This window comes from Trachypithecus francoisi, unplaced genomic scaffold (assembly GCF_009764315.1).
Source record: "Trachypithecus francoisi isolate TF-2019V2 unplaced genomic scaffold, Tfra_2.0 Lachesis_group1, whole genome shotgun sequence".
NCBI classification, from domain to species: Eukaryota; Metazoa; Chordata; class Mammalia; order Primates; family Cercopithecidae; genus Trachypithecus; species Trachypithecus francoisi.
Genome location: NW_022681454.1, coordinates 35,777,801 through 35,803,415, shown reverse-complemented (window position 1 = coordinate 35,803,415; position 25,615 = coordinate 35,777,801). Strand labels below are relative to the sequence as shown.

Genomic DNA, 25,615 nt, shown 5'->3' with positions numbered 1-25,615 from the left:
GGGTCAGAATTCATTTCCAGGCATTGGACTCCAAAGGCGTTATGCAGAAACTTAAAAGGAAATTTAACGTATTCCTTTAGTGTTTTTGCTGAAATAGTTTTATGTGGAGAGAATAAGCTTATTAAATAGCATCAAACATTTTTAAATAAGGAAATGCAAACAATTCAGTTTTTACGGCATTTTCTTTCAAGCTGATGTACGCTTTAATATCTGCCACAGAGAAGCCTGTTCACGCAGTGACTTTTACAGATACATTGTTTTTGTAAGTGAGATGAAGGGCCTCATATCCCTTAACAGAGTAAGTTTTGCTTTAAGAATCTGTATCTTTTTGAAAGGATCATCTTGCTCAGATTGAGCTAACTTATATAACCTGATAGGCAGTGACAGTCTCAAGAACTTATCTGAAAACAGTGCTCTTTAAGGATACTGAACACATTTTTAAATAACAGTAACCTCGAGTTACGGAATTATTGTCTGATTATTAAGCGTTTGAAAATTATATTTGCATATCTATCAGAATAGATTAATGCAACTGATACTTTAATTTGTACATTTTGAAAAGCAGATGAGAGATTCATGCTTTTCCTTTAAACTCAAACTATGGTTATTTTCAATACATGACTTCATTTTGTTATTTTTTCATGTTACGGATCTGTCCCTATTAATATTGATGGTGAAGCCATTGGCAATGTTAACTTTTCAAGTGTTTTTATAGTAAATTATCAACAGTAAAATCTCCCAACTTTTTTGAGTAAAGAGTTAGCATTTGTTTTAGTGGTTGCCATTAATATATGCGTGTTTGTATGTATTTTTTAAATGATTTAGTTAAAAGGGAGGAAAAATTACAAATTGAGAAGTGTATTTAAAGAGACTTTGTGTTAATTAGAGCTGATTTATGAATGCTCATTAAGAACAAATTGGGGTAATACACAGGGGAAGATATCTTTTGTTCTGCAACCTTTCCCTGCACAGAAAATGTTAATTGTTTTCAGACTTAATTTACATAAAAGGTGAGAGGTTTCAGAGAATATTACCATTATACTGTTAATAGTGTGAAGAAAGCAAATGGGTAAAGGGGGTCATTAAAAGTTGCCTGTACTTCAATAAGCAAACTCTTTTTAGATACCAGGAATAATTTTTTAAGCACACTCATTTAATTGGCTAACTTAAAAACTTTACTTTGAAATGGAGTGACTGAAGCAACACATTTCAGACTTCATAATAGTCTAGTATATTGAACTTTTTGGAGAAATTCTCTATAAATTACACATACCAAAAGAGAAAGTTGTAATAAGCCAGCAGTAAAGCGAACTTGCCAAACGACATTTCCCTTTATAGAACTTTCCATTAAGATCTATATAGCTCCTCTTTATGAATATTCAGTTTCAAAATGGAAATGGAAAAAATGTGTTTCTACAATTGCTGAACTCCTCTCAAATTATATCATTTGTGTTTCTTTGGACAGGCTGTGGTATAAAGTAATGAGCTTGCATGCCAGGAGTGACTTGGGCAGTCAATTACCTCAGACTCTCAAACTACTTATTACCAAAAGTTTTTCAAAATATAGGCAGTGTTGAAATCATCAATGTCCTGTGTAAATCAAGACTGTCTGGTTCAGGCAGTGTTTCTCATTCTCAAATATGCAAGTCCTATCTTCCACATACTGCTAGAGTTGCAGCCAACCCTGCTGCTTCAGTCGGGACTGCTTCTGAGGGAATAGCAATCTAAATTATTAAAAGAAACACAAACCTTGGTTGTAATTTGATTTAACCTCTGACACAGGTGACTAGGAGTCACCTATACTGCATACATTCCTCATAGCTCTCCTCTCCTTGAATATATCCTACTGTGGACACTTACTACCTTACAAAGTTACCTCATACTAAACAGTTCAAATTGTTTAAATGTTCTTCCTTAAAATTCAGCAAATTGCCGGGCGCGGTGGCTCACGCCTGTAATCCCAGCACTTTGGGAGGCTGAGGCGGGTGAATCACGAGGTCAGGAGATCGAGACCATCCTAACTAACACGGTGAAACCCCGTCTCTACTAAAAATACAAAAAATTAGCCAAGCGTGGTGTCAGGCACCTGTAGTCCCAGCTACTCGGAGGCTGAGGCAGGAGAATGGCATGAACCCTGGAGGCAGAGCTTGCACTGAGACGAGATTGTGCCACTACACTCCAGCCTGGGCGACAGAGCGAGACTCCGTCTCAAAAAAAATTCAGCAAATTATCAGGCTACAGAATCAAAATCAAAAGATCCAGTTGGATTTAAAAGAGAAAAATGCATAAACTGCTTGAAAACAGCCTTAAGAAGTGGAGGCTTATGTGAAGAAAACTATAGAACTTACCTGATAGGAGAAAAATTGATGTTAAATCTGCTAATGTTGATTTATAGGTTTAATGCAATTATTTTCAAGTTTGCAAAGGAAATTACTTTTATTACTTTTCAAAAATATTTGACAATTCACCTCAAAGGATAAATAGATAAGAATAATTTGGAGATATTTTGGGAGATAAGTAAAATGGATTTGAATTATTTTTCCATCCAACTATTAAGATATACAGTAAAACTAAGATACTTAAATATTATAATCCTTTTATAAAAGTGAATAAGGGGCAATGGTACCATAAATTCAGGTAAAAAATTATATGTTAGAATTTAATATTAATAAATATGCCACAAAACATTCATGTCTAAAGAGATGTTTGTTCAATAAATTGGGGGTAGAATATTGTCAACAAAAAACTTTAAGTCTAACTTATCATTTATACTGTATATAAAAAAATGTATTCCAGATTGACAAAAGATTTAAATCCTAAAAAAAGCAACACTTAAAGCTACAAGACCATGGAATTGAATATTTATCAGCTGTGTGGGAACACTTTAAACTTAAGCAAACGTTAAGAAAGCACCCCCCAAAAGACCATTATATTTGACTTATTAAAAATAAGGTAAACAATGAGCTAGGTTAAGGCAAAGAGCAATTTGGATAGAATATTTCATTTAAAAAGACAAATTTCGTATTAAATACATAAAGAACTAGTACAAACAAATAAGTAAAGACATCGATAAGCTGTTTACCACATCAAAACTGCAAATGGCTAGCAAATACATAAATACACACTTAACATTTGTGTTACCTTAGTGTTTTTGATAGGGTAAATAAATGTACCCTATCAGTTTAGACAAGATTTTTTTTCTGAATCATTCTGAATCATTTTTTTCTGAGCCTATGACTCAGTGGTTAAATTTCTAGAAATCTAGCGTTAAGGGGAAAAATTCAAAATATGTTTTTTTAAACATATTATCTACAGTGATAATAACAGTGAACTTCAACTGATAATAATGATTAGGAATAAATTCACCATGTAAATTCCAGCTCTTTGGTCATCACAGCATTATTTCTGACCATCTTCCTGGTTACTTTTCCTCTATTTCTTTTATGTCTTCCTAACCTATTTGCTTTATGAAACTAATTTTTAATTTTATGAGCATACTTTCCTCCTTTTTCCATTTTGACTGCTTTCTGAGTATTGAGAGGGGGTGTAAAGAAAATATAATTGCTCTAGGGCCAACTGTAAATTTTTAATAGTCTGTTTTAATTAGGATAGTTTTCATTAATTTGGATATTTGAGATACCTCAATATGTGTTCATATATATTCACGAGTCTGTTTTCCATAATTCCGAAATCCAAAAAGTATAGAAAATCCCAGCTCATTTGGTGGCAAAATCTGACCCAAAACAATACGTAGATATATATAGCCTTTATCTTGAAAATATGAGTATGTTTGAATACAGGGTACTATCCCAGTCAACATTGGTGATGGGGAGTTACAAAACATATGGCATATGCATTGTATTATATTTTTAAAATATGAAAATCACTTCTGATGTGATTTGGTCAGGGTCCTCTAGAGGGACAGAACTAATAGGATAGATGTATATATGAAGGGGGGTTAAGGAGTATTGACTTCTACAATCACAAGGTGAAGTCCCACAATGGGCCGTCTGCCAGCTGAGGAGCAAGGAAGCAAGTAGTGGCTCAGTCTGAATTCCAAAACCTCAAAAGTAAGGAGGCCAACAGTGCAGCCTTCAGTCTGGGACTGAAGGCCAAGAGCCCCTGGCAAACTGCTAGTGTAAGTCTAAGAGTCCAAAAGCTGAAGAACTTGGAGTCTGATGTTCAAGGGCAGGAAGCATCCAGCACAGAGAAAGATGAAGGCCAGAAGACTTAACAAGTCTGCTCTTCCATCTTCTCCCGCCTGCTTTATTCTAGCCATACTGGCAGCTGATTAGATGGTGCCGACTCAGACTGAGGGTGGGTCTGCCTCTCCCAGTCCACTGACTCAAATGTCAGTTTCCTTTGACAACACACTCACAGACACACCCAGGAACAATACTTGGCATCCTTCAGTCTAATCAGGTTTGCACTCGGTATTAACCATGACATGATGCACCTCTGACCCCGAGTGTTTTTTAATCAAAAACAGGTGTACACATATATAACATGGTGTACACATATATAACATGAATGTATCCAACATTATCAATATGTATTTGATTGTATTGTAAAGCAAAAGAGTCTTCATTTACTAAACTCATGAAATGTTCGTTTTATGAAACATTGAGAAACTAAACAATTCTAAACCCAATCATTAATGCTCAAAGAAAAGTAAGGAAATGTGTAAATCCATTTAATTACAAATTATTTTGTTTTCCTTACAGAGTAGTAAACATGACAAAATGTTTTCTCTCAGTTCCGTGAAGTTTTATCGTGGAGTGAAAAAGAAAATGAAGCCTCCAACAAGGTAAAATTTGAAAGGGAAGTGCTGAAAGGAAAAAAATTATCGGAAAACATATCTGTTTAAAGATTTAGAGATCAGTGGCATTAGTCTAACTTTTTAGTAAGTAAGTTTTAGGCAATTTTTTTTTAAGTTGCTTCCCCTGTCACAGGGTTCTTATGGCAGATCAACGAACTTGTATGAGTAGATAAGGAGGGATGATGTTTCAATTGAGACCAAGATCCTTGGTGATTGCAGTCTCTCTATGTAAAGTAGGAAATCCCGGGAGGCCCTGTCTGCTGGGAAGTACATGGCTTCCTCTGCATCTCACTCCCTGAGCTGTCACATCACAACCTGAGGGCAAGTCTACACACAGGAAAGCAAATGCTGCCCTCCAGCTTCCTGATGCTTGGCTTCTACAGTGTTTTGGGTCTGGCTCTGTAATTTTCCCTTTGTACTATACTGACTTTGGTGCTGAAAACCCATAGCATGTAAGTGGTAGAGAGGAGGTGGGCGCCTCCTACAGATTGTGTGCCTCTTTAACACTTCATGTACCCCAGCATTTGGTTTACACCACAATTTCTTATCACAGATTACTTTGATTAGCTAATAAATGTTTCCACTAATAATTAGTATCATGAACATCAATTATATGTGCTTGCTTCTGAGATTTTATTGCCGAAAGTTTCTTCACTTTTTCCTTCATACTCAGTTTCTAAGCCTAGCGCATATACCTGTGTTTTAATAGGCATGTTCTTTAATTTCCCCCAGGAACAGTACGTACGTCTCTCTGTATTATCTTATTTCAGTCATTTGGCCTTATTCAGTTAAGAGTATCTTCTCAGAGACGTCTCCTCTCTGCCCCATGTCATCACAAGCTTCCTTCCCTCTGTATAAATGTGTAGACAGATCCCTTAGCATTTAGCATTCACCTCTAGCTAAGTCCAGCACATTGAATCATCACTTGTGGAAGTCTATACATTCCCACCATTAAATCTCATCTCCTTAACATCTAATCCTGTTTTCTGCTTTGTAAAATGTATCATTTTTAATTTATGGGTGTGTTTTTTTTCTATGTGATGCAGTTGGGGATTGACCGCATATTCTGAGAAACATCACTGGTGAGTTAACAGCTGACAACTTTTGGACATAATATATTGGTGACAATTTCAGGAAAAGAATAATTTCAGTAATTTCAGATAGAGCTACAGACAGAAAGTGTTTTGCCTAAGCGAAACTAGGGTTGTTTGTAAAGACTTTGAGCCTAAGAAGAGGAAAACAGATTTGTATCAAGGTTCAAGTTCCATGTATCCTATTTGTCAATGCCTCTGAAGTGAAACTACATCTGATTTCTTCCATAGTTATTATGAGTGTGGAATTCAGCTTTTATGAGATAAGTAGGTGATAGTTTTTAACAAGAATAAGAACTAGCAAAAATCAGATTTATGACAAACATATATCCTGCTTTCAACCCTGTTCTTTCTATATATGTACTTTTTGCCATATACTGTTACCAGTATCTACCAGTATGTCTAGAGTTTGCACTAGGTGTTTCCTTCTCTTCACCTCCCTGTGTCTAATCAGTCACTGGAGCCACACGAGATCTGCCTCTTCCTTGTGCCCCTCATCAACCTACACCTGTCTACCCTCAGGGCCAGGCCTTCATTGATGTGCCGGGATTATTCCAGGAGTCCTAAGTGTTCTTCAGACCTCTGCTTTGCTTTTATTTTGGCATACATTCTCCACCTCTCCATTGAGGAGTGTTTTCTATACTGTACTATGTATCTCTCCTGCTTTAAAACTGCTGTGAATTCTTTCACCTATAGGATCAAGCACACAATTGTTGTGTGGCATGCAAGGCTGTATATGACTCTGCCAACTTCATCTCCCACAGCTTTTCTTTTTCACTTAATGACAAAACAAGCATCTATCTTTATTCCCCACTCATTCCTTGCTGTTTCAGATCTGCATGTGTGATGTACATGGTCTCTCTACTGTACCTTTGTTCATACTTTTCGTTTCTCCTTCCTTTCATACTTTCATTCTCCCCGTGATGACCCAACCAACTCAACTGTCACTGTTCTTTGAAATCATAACTCAAATGCCCCAAAGCCTTATCTAATAGCTCTCACCTCTGATCATTATTTATTTCTTCTTTGCACCTACAGTATTTTATAAACAAGGGTACGTAATTAAAATGATTTGTGGCAGGAATGGTTTTCCTGGACATGGTAATAGGGAAAGACAATGTTTTCATGAGGTTCTAAAGGAGAAAACACACATTTTTTAGAAATTTCATTTTCAACCTTTTTCAGGTAAATTATTTTGATAATACAGGAATGTAAAAAATACAATTACTTTGAAATACCCGTTAGGTCTTTCCAGTATCAATTATAAATTTTTCCTCTTATAAAAAACAACCCTCTCCTCATCCCCAAGTCTGTGGTTTCTGTGTTTGCATTCAATTTTATTTTTGCTTTTTCTTACTATGTTGTAATTTATTTGTCTACATGCTTAAGTCCCCTAATAGACTATAGGAGCCTTTAGGACAACGTCTCTGTTTTATTGAGGCTTTCAATAAAAGGTTACTTAATCACTGTTATTGGATATGCAGTGGTTTCTCGTGTAGTTCTATTTTTTATGAATCTGTGGGTATTAGTGTTTATAATTACAATGATGGAGACTATATCTCAGCCTTTTTAAAAGAAAGATCTGCTCTTAAGAGAATGTGCACATATTTTTCTTCTCAGGCTCAGAATTTCAGTGGAAAACAGTGTTTTACCATCATGTCCTTGAAAAGGCAAAATGAAATTGATCTTTCTGCCTTTCCAAAAAATATTGGTGATCATTTCGCAGCATTTACCAAAGCCTTCAGTTGTATTTTGTTTACACCAATATATTTACAGTATAACTTTGTATTGTACATTTAGCAGAAGACCAAAACAACTTGTACTGAAATGTTCCACTTTCGTGATTGTGTTATGTCATTAATCAGGAGAAACCCAAAGAGATTTTTGATCACCAAATCACAGATACACTAGAGAATGGTCAATTGTCTTTTTGAATGACATAGTTTATAAACCTCGTTTTGCAGGCACCTGTGTTGTGATAGTTCACAAACTCAGACGGAGTGGATGACCAGTATCTTTATTGCCCAGGTATGAGATTTGTTTGAACTATCCAGTAGAGTAGAGTACAATAACTTTGTTTACAGGAAATTTTAGTGTGATGGTGATTTTTAAAGAATTTTAATAAGCATTTTAAATGTATATACAATTGGCATAAACTTTGATTCTCCCCTTCTTAGTTTTTAAAATAGTGTATTAAAGTTCAAATTTATTCATTACCTTTTGAAAGAGAGTTTATTCCATTAAAGCTTCTTTTCTGCCAGCCCCACAGCCTCCTTGGCTTAGGTGAGGTATGTTGCTTTAAAATGGTCGTGTAAGAAAGAGGGACTTTTCTAAGCTGTCATCCTACCAGAGTCCCACATAGACCTTCATTTAGAAAAGTGTTCTGTTTCCCTTCTTGTTCTCGCACTCTCTCCACCCCTGCCTTTCCAGAAACAAGGACAGGAACCTACTTTTCTTTAATAACTATTGTGTGCTAGATACTTCATAAGAATAACTCATGTATTCCTTGCAGCAAACCATACAGGATGTTTTTTGGCTTTATAAAACAAAGATTTTGTTGTTTGCTCAGGACCATATATGTAATTAGTAGTTTAAACACAGGGGTGTCTGAGGCCAATACTCATACTCAGTTCTGTATTTGTTTTCCTCCCTAGAGCAGGACTTACCCTTTTGAGGAACGATTAAATAGTCCCATTAATTGGACTGGTTTGTTTCGCAACCTTGTCTAGCTAAATTCCCAGCAATGCTTCTCATGGAGCATTGAAATTCATTGGTAACGATTAAGTTGCCATTCTTTATTACTGAAGAGGTATTTTTCTGTTTCCCTTACAAGAAATAAGTTGGCCTGCTCCAAAATCTAGTTCTTATTTGTTCTGAAAATAGTTTGCTCTGTTCATTTAATGTATTAACCTTTCCAGTGGTTAATAAACACAGCTCTTCTCAGCCTGTCTCTCAACTGTTACTATCTGGAAAAACATGTGCATAAGAGACTGGCTGCTAACTTTTTAGAAGCTTTTTTTTTCTTCTTCTCCTTCTTCTCCTTCTCCTTCTTCTTTTTTCTTCTTCTTTTTTTTTTTGTAACTTATTAAAATTCAGATATTCAGCTTCTTTTTTGGGGGGGTGGGGGTACGGGAACAGAGTCTCGCACTGTTGCCCAGGCTGGAGTGCAGTGGTGTGATCTCAGCCCAGTGCAATCTCTGCCTTCTGGGTTCAAGTGATTCTCCTGCCTCAGCCTCCTGAGTATCTGGGATTACAGGCGCGCACCACCATACCCAGCTAATTTTTGTATTTTTAGTAGGGATGGGGTTTCACCATGTTGGGCAGGCTAGTCTCAAACTCCTGACCTCAGGTGATCCGCCCACCGTGGCCTTCCAAAGTGCTAGGATTACAGGCATGAGCCACTGCACTAGGTCACAGATACTCGAGTTCTGCTTTAGGAAAAACAAAAAACTGGATTTGAAGTCTTTTAGTAAAGTTGGGACTATAGAGTATAAAGCTGTTACAGTGTCATTTGTGGCAAAACTAAATTGATGTTTTTATTTTTATAATTGGAGTCAGTAGACTCTGCAGTTGAAAGTTAAGGAATGAATGCAGGAAGCAAAGCCTCATCTTACTACGAGGTTATTTCTCACTGTCTCATGTTTTAATCCTAGTCCTCGTCTCAAAGATATAGCCTAATAATCTTTCCTCTGTTCTTTTTTCTTCTTGGTATTATTCAGGTCCTCCCTTAAGATAAACACAGAAGCCTTCTTCGATTTAAGGATTTATGGTTCATCTCTGTAGGGAAACAGAAAAATAGCAAATATTAATAGATATGTTAAAAGTGTAGACATACACACAAACATGTATGTGAATTAACAGTAAACAGCCCTTATAATTAACTCTTTTTGGTATTCAGAGTATTTTTGTCATCTCCATCCTTTCCACACCCCTGCCTCAAAAGTCCTCTAGACTTTAGCTTAAATATCCCATTCTCAGAGAAACTTTTCCTGACCTTCAGATGAATTAGACCTTCAGGCTATCACCCTTAGCATCCTGTACTTCTCCGCTGTGACACTAATTAATAAAGAAAAAAAAAAACATGTAATTAGCTATTTCATGTCTGCCTCTTACTAAAATGTAAACTGCATGAAAAGAAGGACTCTTCATTATATTTGACTTGTATGTCAAGTACATGTTCAGTTAGTATTTCTAAAATAGGAAATAGGGTAAGAAAATCAGTAATCAGATAAAATTTCAAATGGATATCCGTGTGATAAGGTAGGAGAATCAAGTCAGGTAAGGAGAGAGTATGACTGACATAAGGAAGGCATTAATTGAGCAAAGTTCTCAGGGAATGTCTTTCTGAGTAGGTGACAGGTGAGCTGAGACCAGTCTGAAATGAGAGGGGAGTATGCAGGCTTCCAGAAAGGATCATTCAGGGATGGGGCCAGCAGGGTAGGTCCTGAGACGTCATCACTGTCTTGTTTTATTCTATAAACATCATGAAGGGAAGATATTAGAGATGAGGAAGGCGTGTGACAGATTATGTAGTTCCTGCTTAATAATTTGAAACAAGGGAAGGATATAATCTAATTATAAATGAAAAAAATAATTTTGTTCACTTTGTTGAGTCTGCAGTGTAGAGGGTCAAAGATGCAAGTGGGATGAGCAGCTATAGGAAAGAAGATATCAGCTCTGACTAAGGTGGTAACAATGAATATGGTAAGACAAATTAAGATTCAGGAATATTTTGAAGGTAGAGCCAATAAGGCTTTTGGAATTATTGTGAAGCGACTGTGTTGTCTGTGGTATATACCCTAAGGTTCCTTGTCACACGCCAGGAAAATTTAGGACACAGACACACATGAGGAGTTTAGGAGCAGGAGGTTTAATAGGTACAAGAGAAGAGAAAGAGAAATAGCTTCCTCTATACAGGAAGGGGTCCTCCAAGCAGAAAGGACTGACTGGTGCAGAATGTGCAGTTTTATAGTCCAGTTTGAGGTGGTGGTGTCTGTTTACATAGGGCTCACAGATTGGTTCGATGAGATATGGCGTTTACATAGTGTATGGGTAAGGCTGGTCACCCCCACCCTAATCTTCTTATGCAAATGGGCTTTCCGATTGATTGACACCATCTTGTGGGCTCCTTACAATGCACTTGGCTGGCAGAGAAGGGAAGATGGAGCCGCCATCTTGAAAAATGTCTAGTCCTTAGTTCCTGCTGGCATTCACCCTTGCAAGCTCCTAGATTGCAGGCTTCTCTTTGTTAGAAAATGGCTCGGGACTGCTTTTCATTAAAAAGAAAAGCCGTACCAAGGACTCCCATGCACTTGCTGTATGCTAAGTAATTCCTTCTTAACTCCTGTGTCAATTGGCTATTGCAGTTTGAGAGGAAGAGTAGAAATCAAAAAATTCTAGTTTTTTGGCAACTGTCAGATGTAAGTGGGATCTTCAGAGATGTAGAAGGAAATGGTAACTTCTGTTTTGCCCACATAAACTTTGAGACTCCTGTTAGATACATGATGTGTATGCTGGGCACCAGGTTGGATGTGTGGATCAAAAACTCAGGCACAGGTTTGGGGCTAAAATGTAAATTTGGGAGAAGTCAGCACTTAGATTATATTCAAAGCTATAGGATTAGATGAGATGCCTGGGGGAGAAGGTTTGAGGTGGAGAGGGAAGCATGGAGGAGGGAGGGGAAGAGAAAAAAAAAAACAGCAAAAGCAATGATAAGAAGTAAGAAAGGAGGAAAACCAGGTGGTGGGTACAGAAAATTTTGTCAAGTAATTTGCTTATGTAATTAAATGAGGTTGTGACTTGATAGAGGTGAAGGTAGGTTTGGGGATTTTGATTTGTCTTTAAGATGGGAGAGTGTGTACTTGCATACATTATGTGAAGACAATCCAATCAGGAAGAAAAAATGGATAGAAGAGGAGAGATGTTATTAAACCAGCGGAGGCTCTGAACAGAGATGAAATGATATGATCTAGTGCATGGTTATCCATTAGTAAAAATCATTGTACAGCAGAGAGTGTGGCACATTTCTTCTCAAATTATTGACCACCTCAATATATGGCCTACTGAGCAATTATAGATATGACTGGATAAAAGTTATTTGCAATGAGCAGATACTGATTGCAATAAATAAACTCACTTATATGACTATAGATGCAAGGTGATTGGTACATTTCATGATGGGAGAAATATTTTCTTAAGTGATCAGTAAAAATTGTTGGATTGAATCAGTGAGATCATCACATATGACTCAGGCAGGGTTTTTGAAGTATAAGGGCAGAGGCAAAGGAGAAAAATAATCTTCAGAGAGTGAGGAAGCCAGTTGTCCCATGGTAGAACTTCAGGGCAGTGCTGAATGCTTTCTTAAAATTTAAGGTTAAATTTAAAGTGTGATGGATCTACAGAGTAGTTTATTTTTGTCCTCCATCAACTGGCAGGCACTCATGAAATAAGTTGAATTGTGTTTAATTAGGTTTGGGGCTTTGTCAGGCAAATATGATAGAAGACGAAGGAGCAAGAAAATAAATAAGTAATCAGATAAAATTTGGACTTGAAGATATTTACAAGGAAGTGAGTTTACTGACTATGAAATCCACGACAGGCAATGAGAGAAGTGGTAAAAAATGTTGTGAGAAGAATGGTGTTGGATTAGAGGTCTCAAGGAATGAAAATAATTGTTAAAATGAATGAAACTAAATTTAGTTAGCTGGAAAGATAGGCAAAGGTTTGAAATTGGAAGACAGAAATGGAGATGTTTAGATGTCATCTTTGGTTATAAAATGGAAGTTTGATCCTCATCTATATGATCCATGCTGTAAGACTTTTGAAGTCATTTTCAAGTAACTACAAATGTTAAATCAGAACACATCACTTGGATGTAAAGTAGAAAAAAAATGCCTCTTAGTTTAATTCAAGGAGAGTTAGCTGGTATTCACAGTTGTATACTATTTCAGAAAAGAAAAATATGGATTTGGGAACCTCATTTGCTCTTAGATCCTTCAAAATATATTTTCACGTATGCACTATACATCAGTGATTTGAAAGTGTAAGGGCAATTCACAGAATCACCTAATTCCCTCTCAGTTTTCTCCCAGGTTTATGTTTTGGGAACATTGCAATTATATGATATATAATATCCTTTTTTTAACCATGTTTGGTACCATGTCATAAAAGTAATATGAAGCTATAACCTTCCAACTGAAATACTGTATAACCTACCATTATAGATTTGCTAAATTAAGGTAAATGCTTCACTAACATTCAAGGGTAGATATGATGCACATAAAAGGATCTGCGCTGTAAGATCATTGAGGAATAAATGAAAATCACATGTACATTGATAAACATGCAGGTTGGCAGTTTGCCCCTTAGTTAAATTAGCTGTTATTATATGGTGGGTAGACAGTAAATATTTCTTTAAATGAGTTCTTTGTCATAAAACAACACATTAAAATAAGAACTGCAACATAAGAACAGTAATCTGTTGCTTAAGAATTAAGGGAAATAAAGAGTAGGCATTTAACTATATAGTTTACTAAATGGTTTTCGTTTCATTACATTATCTGTGAACTTTTCATTTTGTACTTGGTAGTCTGTATTTCCTTCAGAGATTGTTGTTTGAAAGTCAATATACTTTTTCCAAATTCTAGAAAGTTAAACTACTCTGGGGAGTACAAAATTCTTTAAAGATTTTTTTGTATGTATATATCAAAGATTAATCACTCCAGAGCTTATATTTTTACCTGTGAACATTTATCCCCATTCCAGATTAACCTTTCTCCAGTCATATGTATAACTGTTTAGAAGGCAAGAATATATAGTCAATGATTTGAGAATAAATGTGCCCCACTCTCCGTTGTACAATGATTTTCAGTAAAGATGCTTAAATGAGTAAAAAGATTATATTTCTTTGGAATTCAATTAGATAAAATAGTAACATTTTTCAGGATGTCATAAAGTTAGGCTGATTTTTCTGATAGTCATGCCTTAGGTTGATATGGGATATGTAAGATGAAATTAGTTTTACACTGAAATCCTATTTGGTGTAAACGTATAGTTACATATATTACAGTGGCCTAGCATAGACAAGTGTGCTATTTTTCTTCCACAAAGAGATTTCCAGTTGCCTCAAATATTTTTCCCCTTTTGGTTTGATAAGTAGTATAGAAGGCATGTGTTTGAAACTTAGAAATTGAGCTGAGACCTCAAAGCTCAGTTCAGTTAAGAATTTCATGTCCTGGAGCGATGCTGTCACCAGAGTCAACATCATAATCACAAATGGTATTCTCATGGAAATCAGATCACTTGATGTGAATGTGTGGGAAAGAAACCAAGTGGCTATATGACATAGTATACCACATAATAAAATCACACACCAACAGCAAAAAATTGTGTTTCCACAGCATGAAAATGATATATGGCCACCAGCTGGAAAGGAACGAAAACGTTCAATAACCAAAAATCCCAAAATTGGAGGTTTGCCTCTGATTCCTATACAGCATGAGGGGAATGCAACCCTGGCCCGGAAAAATATCGAGGTAGGTTAGGCTTTTGTTTTATATTCAATTATAGAATATATTTTCCTGTGTCATAATGTGATTAGGTCATTAATTACTTCATTGGCTTCAAAAGCACAATAATAATCACTTTGAAAAGCATGGTAATAATCACATACAACAAGAAAACAGTGTGAATAACCTTATACCTTTTATTTCAACATCATTGACCACCCAATCACATATGCACAATACTACCTATTTTCTTACGTCTAAAGTAGCCAATTTTAAATATGCGTATAGAAATTCTGGTGATAAAATCACAACTTCAAATTCGTTTTACAAGCTTACTTAAAACACTCTCAGAGTAAGCCCATAGCAGAATATGTCTGGAGCTCTGGTAACTGAACTTTCTAGTTATATAATCACATTTCAGTGCTTTGGGAACTGATGGGATCAGTTAATTTAAGGACCTACAAGATGACCCCTGAGTATCAAAAAAGATTTGGCATCTTTCATGAAAGCTACTGCTTGTTTTCCTTCTCACCTTGAGGGTTGGGAGAACATAAGCGACATCAATCTTGATATGAACTTTGGCCTCTTCAGCAAAGAACATGGGCTGTTTACACTCAAAACTCATTAGCCACTTTGGGACCAACACATATTTCAGTGTCTTAATTGACTCCCTGAAAGCAAAAAGAAAAGCAGTTAGAAGATATTCTTATATCTTCCTTGAGCCTAAATTTGGAATTAAGTTGTTCAAATCTTTTGCTCTCCAAACAGAAATAACTTTTGAAAGACAGAAGCCATTTTGACCTAGTGATTAGATTTTTAAACTTTTTGTGCATATCCTTTCTTGAACATTTATCCCACTGTAATATTCCTTCTCTAAAAGGGAAAGACTTCAAAACTAATGGTCCTTTGTTTACTGCTTAGACGTTCTGCCCTGATGTAATCAAAGTAAGGAATATGTCTCCAAGAAATCATGACCTCGTCATAATAAACTGCTCTGCAGAGTTCCTTATCTAATCAAGCATCTTAAAATTCTAAGAGTTACATTTCCCAGGAAGCCAGGACAGTAGGACAGGGGACACAGGCTGAACAGATGAAACTAACATAGGGAGAGAGACGCCCTACAGTGACTGTAGCTTATTTTGACATTACCTTCGGATCAGTTATCGAGCAAAGCAAAATAAATTATTGGGATCAAAATGCATTCAACAGTATCTAGTATAGATGATGACTGACTGTATAATAATTTCTTAGCCTTATCCCAAATCCACAATTTCAGAGACAATTTTTAACATATTTAAGATAGGAAAACTGATGAACTGAAACTATGAAGTGTTACAGGCTTTTAAAAGAATTAGAATGCATTATCAATTACTGGAAAATTTCTGAGTCTTTAAAATAAACCAAGCTCTTTTGTAAGAAGGTAGTTTGGTGATTTGATAAATTTGGCAAAGAGATTTTTTAACTGTTCTAATGTTGGAAAAACATAATGAAACTTACTTTATAAGGCAATAATATACATTTTTAAAAAATTTTCATATAAACCATTAAAATATTTGCCATAGAATTAGATTCATATAAAAATTTAAAAAATATATTTATAAAATAACTAACCATTTTTGACCCTTTGTTTTAAAAATGAAAAGTGAGTGAAAATATTAAGTAGGATATATTAATAAAAATTAGTCATAATAATAAATACATTCAAGAAGAATTACTTTTCAAAGAAGTTGTTAGCAGATTGATAAATTTTATGGCTACGCCTGGCTTTCATTCAGTCCTATTGAAAGTCGTATGAGAATACCTTATCCAGGTAGGGAAGGCTTCATGGCAAAAGTGACTTCTAAAGTTAATTGAGGAAATTAGTAGTGAGCCAGCTGAAAATGCCAAGTTGTTGGCAGAGGAAATCACACATGAAGAGGGAAACAGAATGCTTAAGAATGCACAAACTAGATACTACCTGTGGTCCTCCTGCTGAGTCCCTATAAAATCATGGATATCTTACTTTAACTCCATTGTTCTAAGCTGCTTTATCGGTAAGCATATGGGGTTAATAAATGTCACATGATTAAGTGACATTATACATGAGACTTCATTAGAATAATGACTAGCATATCTTTAACATATATTGAAACAAAATATTAAGGAACTTGGAAGATGATATGGAATAATTCATTAGTTTTTTTCAAAATTGCTATTTTAAGAGCAATATCTGTAAAACAAAAATAATGAGCAAAGAATGATGATTCACTGAAGCAGAAAATCGTGACATAGAATCCCACCCATAAGCCCCTCTTTGCTGTTAGTATCCTGAGCACAGTTTGATGTGGTAGAACGAAGCACATTGGTTTCAGAAAGGCCAACCTGGGATCCTCTCCCAAGCTCTCACTTGTGCGACCTTGGGCAAATTTTTTTCTTCGAGTTTCTATTTCTGCATCTGCAAGATAAAGACAATTTACTTTAAACTATGAATAATACGGAATTTAAAGCATTTAAAGTGTTACTGTGATGATTAAATGTATTGATATGATTATGTATTTTACAGCATGAAGATTAATACAGTGAGTTTGGTAATGAAAGCCAATTAAGAGAGTTTCTAATATACTCTGTACATATTGGTCATGTTACTTTTTGGTGTCCTAAGACCTCTGTAACCATTGGCTTGCCTCTGGATATAATGGAAACTATGAAGGCACAGGCTAAAGCCATATGAGTGATTTGCTGTGAGAACCCATTCATTATACCATTCTCTAGCTATGATAAGTAAAAACTACTCTCTCTGCCACTGAGAGAGACAGACTCTGTTTCATATTATTATTTCCATTCAAAGCATAAAAACTCCGGGGCTCTCTTAGACACAGAATATAGGGGCCAAGTAATAACATCCATAATGCTGAAATTTGAAGTACACTACTGATACGGTTTGCATCTGCATCCCCACCCAAATCTCATGTTCAAATGTAATCCAGTGTTAGAGGTGGGGCCTGATAGGAGGTGACTGAATCATGAGGGTGGGGTTTTAATGAGTGGTTTAGTACCATTCCCTCTGTGCTGTTCTCCTGAGTGAGTTATCTTGAGATCTGGTCATTTAAAAGTGTGTAGCACCTTTCCCCTCTCTCTCTTGCTTCTGTTCAAGCCATGTAAGACGTACTTGCTTCCCCTTTGCCTTCTGCTATAATTGTAAGATTCCTAAGGCTTCCCCAGAAGCCAAGCAGATGCCACCATGCTTCCTGTGGAACCGTGAGGTTTTCCCTAAGCACCCTGTGACATGAACTGGCACTGCGTGTTACAAGCCATCTCTGGCTCTTCCACTTTCAGACCTTATCTCTCTCTCTTTTAAAATTATTAATGCCTAATCTTTTAAGGACAGTACAGTGCATAAACTATGTCTTTCTTTCCCCATTATCTATGCACTTGGCTTTCTTTCTTCCTAACATTCAAGGCAATTTGGCACACTGTAGTATTCATGCAAAGTTCTTCCTCACTCTCCCACCCCCTAACCCTTCACAGTTCACTTCCATCACATCTCCCCACCTTCATTTAAGATTACATAATTTAGGCTGATATTATAGATGTATTAGTCTGTTCCCTCATTGCTATAAAGAAATGTCTGAGACTGGGTAATTTATAAAGAAAATGTGTTTAATTAGCTCACGGTTCCACAGGAAGCATGGTGGCATCTGCTTGGCTTCTGGGGAAGACTTAGGAATCTTACAATTATAGCAGAAGGCAAAGGGGAAGCAAGTACATCTTACATGGCTGGAACAGAAGCAAGAGAGAGAGGGGAAAGGTGCTACACACTTTTAAATGACCAGATCTCAAGATAACTCACTCAGGAGAACAGCACAGAGGGAATGGTACTAAACCACTCATTAAAACCCCACCCCCATGATTCAGTCACCTCCTATCAGGCCCCACCTCTAACACTGCATTACATTTGAACATGAGATTTGGGTGGGGATGCAGATGCAAACCGTATCAGTAGTGTACTTCAAATTTCAGCATTATGGATGTTATTACTTGGCCCCTAAATTCTGTGTCTAAGAGAGCCCCGGAGTTTTTATGCTGATGATTGAAAGATAATGAGAACTGTTACTCTGACATATAAAACCTCTCTATATTTATTAATTTTTCCCAAATAATAGATGCCAAGTGAAACTTTTTAACAAGATTAAAGTTTGTTTATAAATCCTGTCTTGTTGTTTTTTACTTCATTTGTGATAAAACAAATATATCATGAAATTTTCTACTTTATTTAAAAATACATACAATCAGTGACATTGGTTGCATTTACATTGTTGTTCAACCATCACTACTCTTTTTCTTAGTATTTTAACATATTCTAATGAAACTTTGGAATTAAGCTAGATATTAAACATTTCTTCCAATAAATTTCAGAGTAGGAAAAATGTGTATAACTTAAGATGTATAATCAGAATCTTACCAGAAAATTCCAAATTTCAAAATTATTTGTACCTTATATTTTAAACATGCTCAGAACATTTATATTAGCCTCCAGCTGGGCAGAATCATCTGGCAACACAGCCAGCACACCGTATCAGTTATTCACCCTCCTGAGTCCATGGCTGACTGGGAGCTACAGCTCACTGCCACTGCCCAGCGTCACCAGGGAGTGTCACCTACCACGCATCGCTAACTGGAGAAAAGATCAAATTCAGAATTTGAAGTATGCTTTCTACTTAATGCATATTTGTTTTGCACCATTGTAAAGTTAAAAAATCGTATCGAAGCATTGTAAGCCAGGGACTGTCTGTAGTTGATTTTGTAGCTCTAAGATTAGTATATAAATTAAGACATGCCACTTTTATCGAAGTAAAGTTAGGACCTAAGTCATAGAAATGAGCTCTTTTATAGGAAACATCAACTTTTATGTGGATTGCACTTTCTAAACCTAAATTGTGCCAAATCTTGCTTCCCTGTGAGACATTTTATTTTATTTTTAGAGTGCAAGAGCAGAACTTGAAAGGCTGCGGCTCATTGAAAAGTGTGATAAAGAGTCCGTGGACTCGAGCTTAAAGGAGAGAGCTTCCATGGTGGCCCACTGCCTGGAGCACAAGGACGATAAACTTCGAAATCGAACCCGAAAACATCGGAGTTTCAACTGCCTGGAGGACACAGAGCCTGAAGCCCCACTTGGGCAACCAAAAGGCCATAAAGGACTAAAGACATTGAGGAAGACTGAGGACAGGAATAGCAAGGCTACTTTGGACTCTGATCATAAGTTACCATCAAGGGTAATTGAAGAACTTAATGTGGTTCTACAGCGATCAAGAACCCTTCCAAGAGAGTTACAGGATGAGCAGATTTTGAAGTAGCAAATAAAATGAATTGCTCCCCAGATTATTTTTTTAAGTATTGTATGCAATCTTTATGTGTAAATCTGAAACTGAACTATAAGATAATTCATAAGAATTTGCCTATTGATAGGCAAATTGGTCTATCTATACTTAGGCATTTAAGGAGCATTTAAAAATATGTATATATGTGATTAAGTGTAAGATTAACTTTATTTTGGTCTGAACAAAGCTTGTAAAGTTTCATTGTATTAACTTTGTGTAAGAAGACAATGGGTTACTTAGGTGGTCAGCCCTTTTAAAGTAGTTATCTGTTAAGTGGTATAATTTATGAGCAGAAATCTCAAACTGTACTGTATTGTATAAAATGCTGTGTTTAAATGAAGTCTAAGAAACTATCTGTAACATATTTTGCACTTTGAGAAACCTTGTATATTAAATTACCATATGTTTTTAGGTTTACAGAGGGTCTACCTTAGGGAAAAGAAGGGAAGTAAATTGAAAAAGGGGGGAGAATTTATTGTAGTGGTTGCCTAAAAAACACTGGAGCTTTTAAAAGAAGCAAGGAGTTAAATGTCCTTCAAAACAAGGAAGTGAGCTAAGATTCATTCAAGTTCACTAATGACCAGGACTTGTCAATGAGAAGCCACTTGTTAAGAAAAGAGTCCAGGGTTTATTTCCCAAGAGTAATATTCGGCCAACAGATGTAAATAATAGCACTAGCCACTCTTATTAATATTTATAGTGTTAGAAAACCAGCCACATTATAGATTCACTACGTTTGAGCTCATTGTTGGTGGCTGCTAAGAGGAAACTTACACTGCATTGGAGAGGTTGTGTACACAGGACCTGGCCCGGATGCTGATTGCGCTGTCGTTGTATGCAAGCAATTTTTTTTTTTTTTTTTTAGAATTTCTGACTATACTTTTGGTACGAACAAAATTCATTACCGCAAGGTCCTGTTGTTCTGTTTGATTTTTACAATTTTTATTATTATTTTAAGTAAGATTATAATGTTTTTCTTTGAATTCTCAGAAATAACTGGAAGAATACAATATTATGGCCATTATGGAGCCAGGGGGTAGTTGGTGGTTTACTGTACATTTGGGGCTACTTGTTCACATTTAATCTAGGTGTTTTTTGTTTTTTGTTTTGTTTTTTTTTTTTTAAATAAAGGAGTGGTCTCTTCCCTGTACTTGTGAATAAGGACAAAGTCCTATTTTTGTTTCCACATAAAGATCAGCTACTGAATTGGTGATTTTCCTGACAGACAGTACTATCTAATCATAGTTCATGTTAGGGGAAGCATTTTTCATCAGTTTCTTTAAAATTGGCTTATGTTTGCTGAGTTTTGATATTAAACATTATTTTATGTAGCTAAGCCTTTTTTTTTTAGCATTTCCTTTTTATTCTTCAATCTATATACACAGGCCCATACTTCAGTCGTCCAATCATGGTACAGTGATGTGGTGGTAAATGCTATGAATTTCTTCATTGTAAAATACAGATCATTTGTATTTTGGGGTGATAAAATAGTTCACCATGGGTATGAGATATTTATTCTTTAAATCAAAGTAAGTTAGAATTTTTAAAAAGCACAAAACTGCAGGACAGTTTATGAAATAGGTGGCACTATTAGGGAATCTTGCTTTAAAGCAAGAAATCATGTTATTTAGAAAGAAAAACTAATCTTAAACATACTATTTCTAATATTTATATTTTTATGAAATAAAAGGTATGTGGAAATTAATGTTTGGTGATGTTGGACAGTGGAAAAGTATCGAGAGTTTTTACCTGCCTTATCTGAATTTTTCTTGAAACTTGAGCTTAAACTCTAATAGCTGTTTCCCTTTCTATTCTGAACAATTGTCTCCATTTTTCAAGTGTAAGATAAGGGCTAATGATGACATCTCATTTATTTTGAGTAAACATTAAAATTGTTTTACAAGTCTACTAGAATGTGACTTTATTATTTTCAGAACTTGAAGGTTGTTACTGTGAAATAGATCAAATAGATTAGCTTTCTTTCCTTTTAAAAAAATTTGAATTTAGTATGCACTTCAAACTGGTCATATTGTTTTTCCAAACAGGTCAATATAAGTAGCTTTATTTATTTAAAGGCCCACTTGCTGAGAACCAGGCACAATTACAGGCTCTGTGGCCTGTATTGATGAGGCTGCTGACCAGCCACATCCCTGCAAGATGCATAGTACCACCCCTGGTTTATGGACATCTCTGCCAGCCTTGCCACACCACGAGAAAGCCAAGGGCCTGGCACAAGTGTCTGGCACCTCAGCAGTGCCACTTGCTCATTCATGAGCAGCCCCTCATGTTCAGGAACAGTGCCTGACACCCAGGCCACTTCAGCTGCATCCACTGTAGGAAGGAGCTGACTGGTGAGGCCCATGAGCTGAAGGGTGAACTCTACTGCCTGCCCTGCATTTACAAGATGCTGTCCCTATTTTTAGGGACTGCAGCCAGCCCATCAAGGGTCACATAGTGAATACACTGGGCAAAGAGTGGTGGCATGCAGAGCTTTTTGCCCTGAGTGTGAGAAGCCATTCCTGGAGCTCTGGCACTACGAGAAGAAGGGCCTGGCCTACTTTGAGATCCTCTACAGCCAGCTCTTTGGAACATCTGCTACAGCTGCAGCCATGAAGTCGAGGGTGACATGGTGTTGGTCCTCAACAAGGCCTGAGGTGTGTGAACTGCTTCTCCTGCTCCACCTGCAAGAGCAGGCTCACTCTGAAGATCAACTTTGTGGAGTTTGACATGAAGCCCGTGTGTAAAAGGTGCTAGAACTTCCTACTGGAGCTGAAGAAGAGGCTGAAGAAGTCATTGGAACTCACATCTTGCTAGGCCCAGCCCAAGTCTGGGGACCTCAACTCTGAGGGCTCTCTTGCCTGGCCCTTCTCTCCCTCCCTTTCTTCTCCCAGAGGACCTCTCCCTTCTCCCTCTCCAGCTCGCTGCCTTCTCACAGCCGCCTCCCATTCTATTGTCTGCCCTTAGACTCCTCATCTCCCTTTACCTGCTTCTTATCCTCCCCTTGTCTCCTTCCTCATCATCTCTACCCTTTCTATTATCTTATCTCTGCCTTCCCCAATGTATTTTCTCTCCTTTGCGGTGGCTCCTCTCCTTCCTTCTGTGCAGAGGCAGGGACCCAAGAGGTGGGGAGCCTGTGAAGGGCCTGGGCCCATGCCCTGTGACTGCATCTACCTCTGTCTGTGGGCTTCAGCCTGCAGAACTCCAGAGATAGCAAACCAGGGTCTGGGGGCACCAGGGCTCCTATCCTGACCTGTCCCTCCCCACAGCGGACCAGGTTGCACATATTCCTGTGGGATCCTACACCCCAGAGTGTACCCACAGCCAGGGCAGCCCACCCGAGCTGTAGGACTAGGGCTACCCTTCAGTCTCACCATTCACTTAACCAAGTAGTATCCCTGGGCTCAAACTGGGCCAACAAATCCTGCCACACCATTCACTACCTGCAGGGAAGGAGTCCACTTCCATCAAGAGGACTTTCTGAAATCCCACCGTGGCCCCTGCCTCTGGCTAGGCCACTGTGGTTTTCCCCTCCCCCAGCCCAGAACCTGTGTTGAGACTTTGGGTGTGGCTGGGAACAGGAGGTGATAGGGTCAGAGGTGGCTTATTTCCACTTCCAAGGAGGAGAATTCCTCCACAACCGGAGCAGACCTGATGTTGGGACTCAAGCTTGCAATAATGAAGGCTTAGTCACTGGAAAAAAAAAAAAAAAGAAAAGAAAAGAAAAGAAAAGAAAAGTGCTCAAAGACACTCTGAATTTTATTTCTGTAGCCCTAAAATTAATTAGACGTGGTTTTTAAGTAGTTGATTTCTAAACAAATCATTACCTGATGATTCATCAAAGTGTCACTGAGAACTCAAAACCAAGCAAAAATAATTGAAGCAAAAATGTGACTTATGAACATAACTATATTAGCTGCTGAATTGCATTATTTTTAATTCAAAAACTGTAATGCAAAAGCAATTTTTAAAATGCATCAAATTTATTTGAACAGGTTGTAGCATGCAGATATTTGCATCTTTTTAAAGTTTTAATAATCACTTTAGGAAGAAGATTAAAACTTTCACCATCTCAACAAAATTTGCACAAAGGCTTACATATTCTTCCTTACTCAAATGAACTTGTAATCAACCCCCAAACCCGTTTTGCTTGCCTCACAACTGCCAGTAGGTTAAGGAGGTGGAACAAGGAAGGCAACTTTCTTTTGGAAAGCCAGCAAACCAAGAAGATGGATGACTAGTGTTCTAAAGTACCATTTTAAGTCATTACAAATTTCAAGCTGTTTTTATGTTTAGGGTAGCAGGAAGAGGAAGGGTTTGGGATCAAGAGGTGACCACAACTGCAGACATTTGGGAACTAGTGAAGAGTTTGAGGCGGCTGGAGCTGCTTCGTCCGTGGTCAGATCACAATACTTCTGCAAATCTTTTTATTATTATTATTATTATTATTATTATACTTTAAGTTCTAGGGTACATGTGCACAACATGCAAGTTTGTTACATAGGTATACATGTGTCATGTTGTACCCATTAACTCGTCATTTACATTAAGTATTTCTCCTAATCCTATCCCTCCCGCAGGCTCTCCCGACAGGCCCTGGTGTGTGATGTTCCCCGCCCTGTATCCAAGTGTTCTTGTTATTCAGTTCCCACCTATGAGTGAGAACATGTGGTGTTTGCTTCTGCAAATCTTTAACAAAACATAGCTGTTTACCTACTTTAATTGCAGAGTTAGTTAAGAAAACTACATGACTGTTTTCTTTGAATTTTTTCTCAGTGCTCTAAAATTAGCCTATGAACAGGAATGGGTAAAGACCTCTTACACAAAAAATGGAGTTAGTTATGTTAGTTTTTCTACTGTTTCACTGTTACCAATTAGTTAAGACAGAATTATTTGTGAAATGTGACCATTTTTCTGTCATGTGTACTGTCATCACATTGATTTCTAATGATCAGGAAATGCAAAGCACAGAAATGAACCAGGTAACTAAAGTTTATGCTTTTAAGTTGTATAATTATTTTAACATTCTTTTATTTAAAATGCTATAAATTACATTGTATTCCCCCTTCTCTGCCATAGCCCCTATATGCTGAATGTAAAGGTTTTAATAATTGAGATACCTCTGCAGATTTAACCCTTTTTATGAGTCAAAGTTTGAAGCCCAAATGTCCTCATCGGAGAAGCAGGAATGTTAATTAACTTGTTGACTTTTTTCAACAACTATTTTATACACACATACACATAAATTATGAGCCGGGCATATGAAATAGATACATATGTAGTGGTAGACTAGAGGTACAATAAATGTTAGTTATTAATGTATTAGTCCTCCTAGCTCTCATTTGATCTTAGTTGACCCTAATGGTTTTCAGAACTGCTTCTAGCAGGCAGATCAAGATGATGAAATAGAAGGCTCTTTCAGTTGTCCTTCACGAAAGAACACCAACCTAATAACAACTATCCACACAGAAAACAAACTTCATGTGAACCAAAAATCAGATGACCTCTCACAGTACCTGGTTTTAACTTAGTATCACTGAAAGAGGCACTGAAATGGTAAGAAAAACTGCCTTGAATCAACACAATTCCTCCCCAAACTCCTAGCAGCAGCAGCATGGTGCATTGAGGAAACATTTTAGAACAGTGGACTGGTCAAAAATTTCTTGAGTCATATCCCCACAAGCACAGGCAACCAAAGCAAAAATGGACAAATGGGATCACATCAGGTTAAAAACTTCTGCATAGCAAAGAGAACAACCAACAAAGTGAAGAAACAATCCAGAGAACGGCAAAAAAAAAAAAAAAATTTGCAAGCTATCCATCTGTCAAGGGATTAATAACCAG

The 25,615-nt window shown here is 36.9% G+C and overlaps 1 protein-coding gene, 1 long non-coding RNA gene and 1 pseudogene across 5 annotated transcripts in view; 2 read left to right on the top strand and 1 right to left on the bottom strand.

Moving 5' to 3' along the window:
• Positions 1-21,684, top strand: part of ARAP2 (ArfGAP with RhoGAP domain, ankyrin repeat and PH domain 2) — a 179,253-nt gene extending 157,569 nt beyond the window's left edge. For 2 of the 4 annotated variants that reach the window (XM_033213942.1, XM_033213943.1), the window contains exons 29-33: positions 4,725-4,807; positions 5,866-5,901; positions 7,875-7,938; positions 14,310-14,444; positions 19,379-21,463. In XM_033213942.1, coding sequence (XP_033069833.1) covers positions 4,725-4,807; positions 5,866-5,901; positions 7,875-7,938; positions 14,310-14,444; positions 19,379-19,750 — 690 coding nt within the window. In that variant the 3' untranslated portion in view covers positions 19,751-21,463. Of the gene's footprint in view, positions 1-4,724; positions 4,808-5,865; positions 5,902-7,874; positions 7,939-14,309; positions 14,445-19,378 lie in introns of all 4 variants that reach the window. The other 2 variants (XM_033213941.1, XM_033213944.1) reach the window with 2 other exon arrangements.
• On the bottom strand, positions 9,606-16,851 carry LOC117085257. Its single transcript, XR_004437897.1, has 3 exons — positions 16,779-16,851; positions 14,950-15,088; positions 9,606-9,687 (listed from the first exon to the last, which is right to left on the bottom strand). It is a non-coding gene; the product is annotated as an uncharacterized LOC117085257 (long non-coding RNA).
• A 104-nt stretch (positions 21,685-21,788) lies between the features above and the next one.
• On the top strand, positions 21,789-23,483 carry LOC117085256 (annotated as a pseudogene).
• The last annotated feature ends 2,132 nt before the right edge of the window (positions 23,484-25,615 follow it).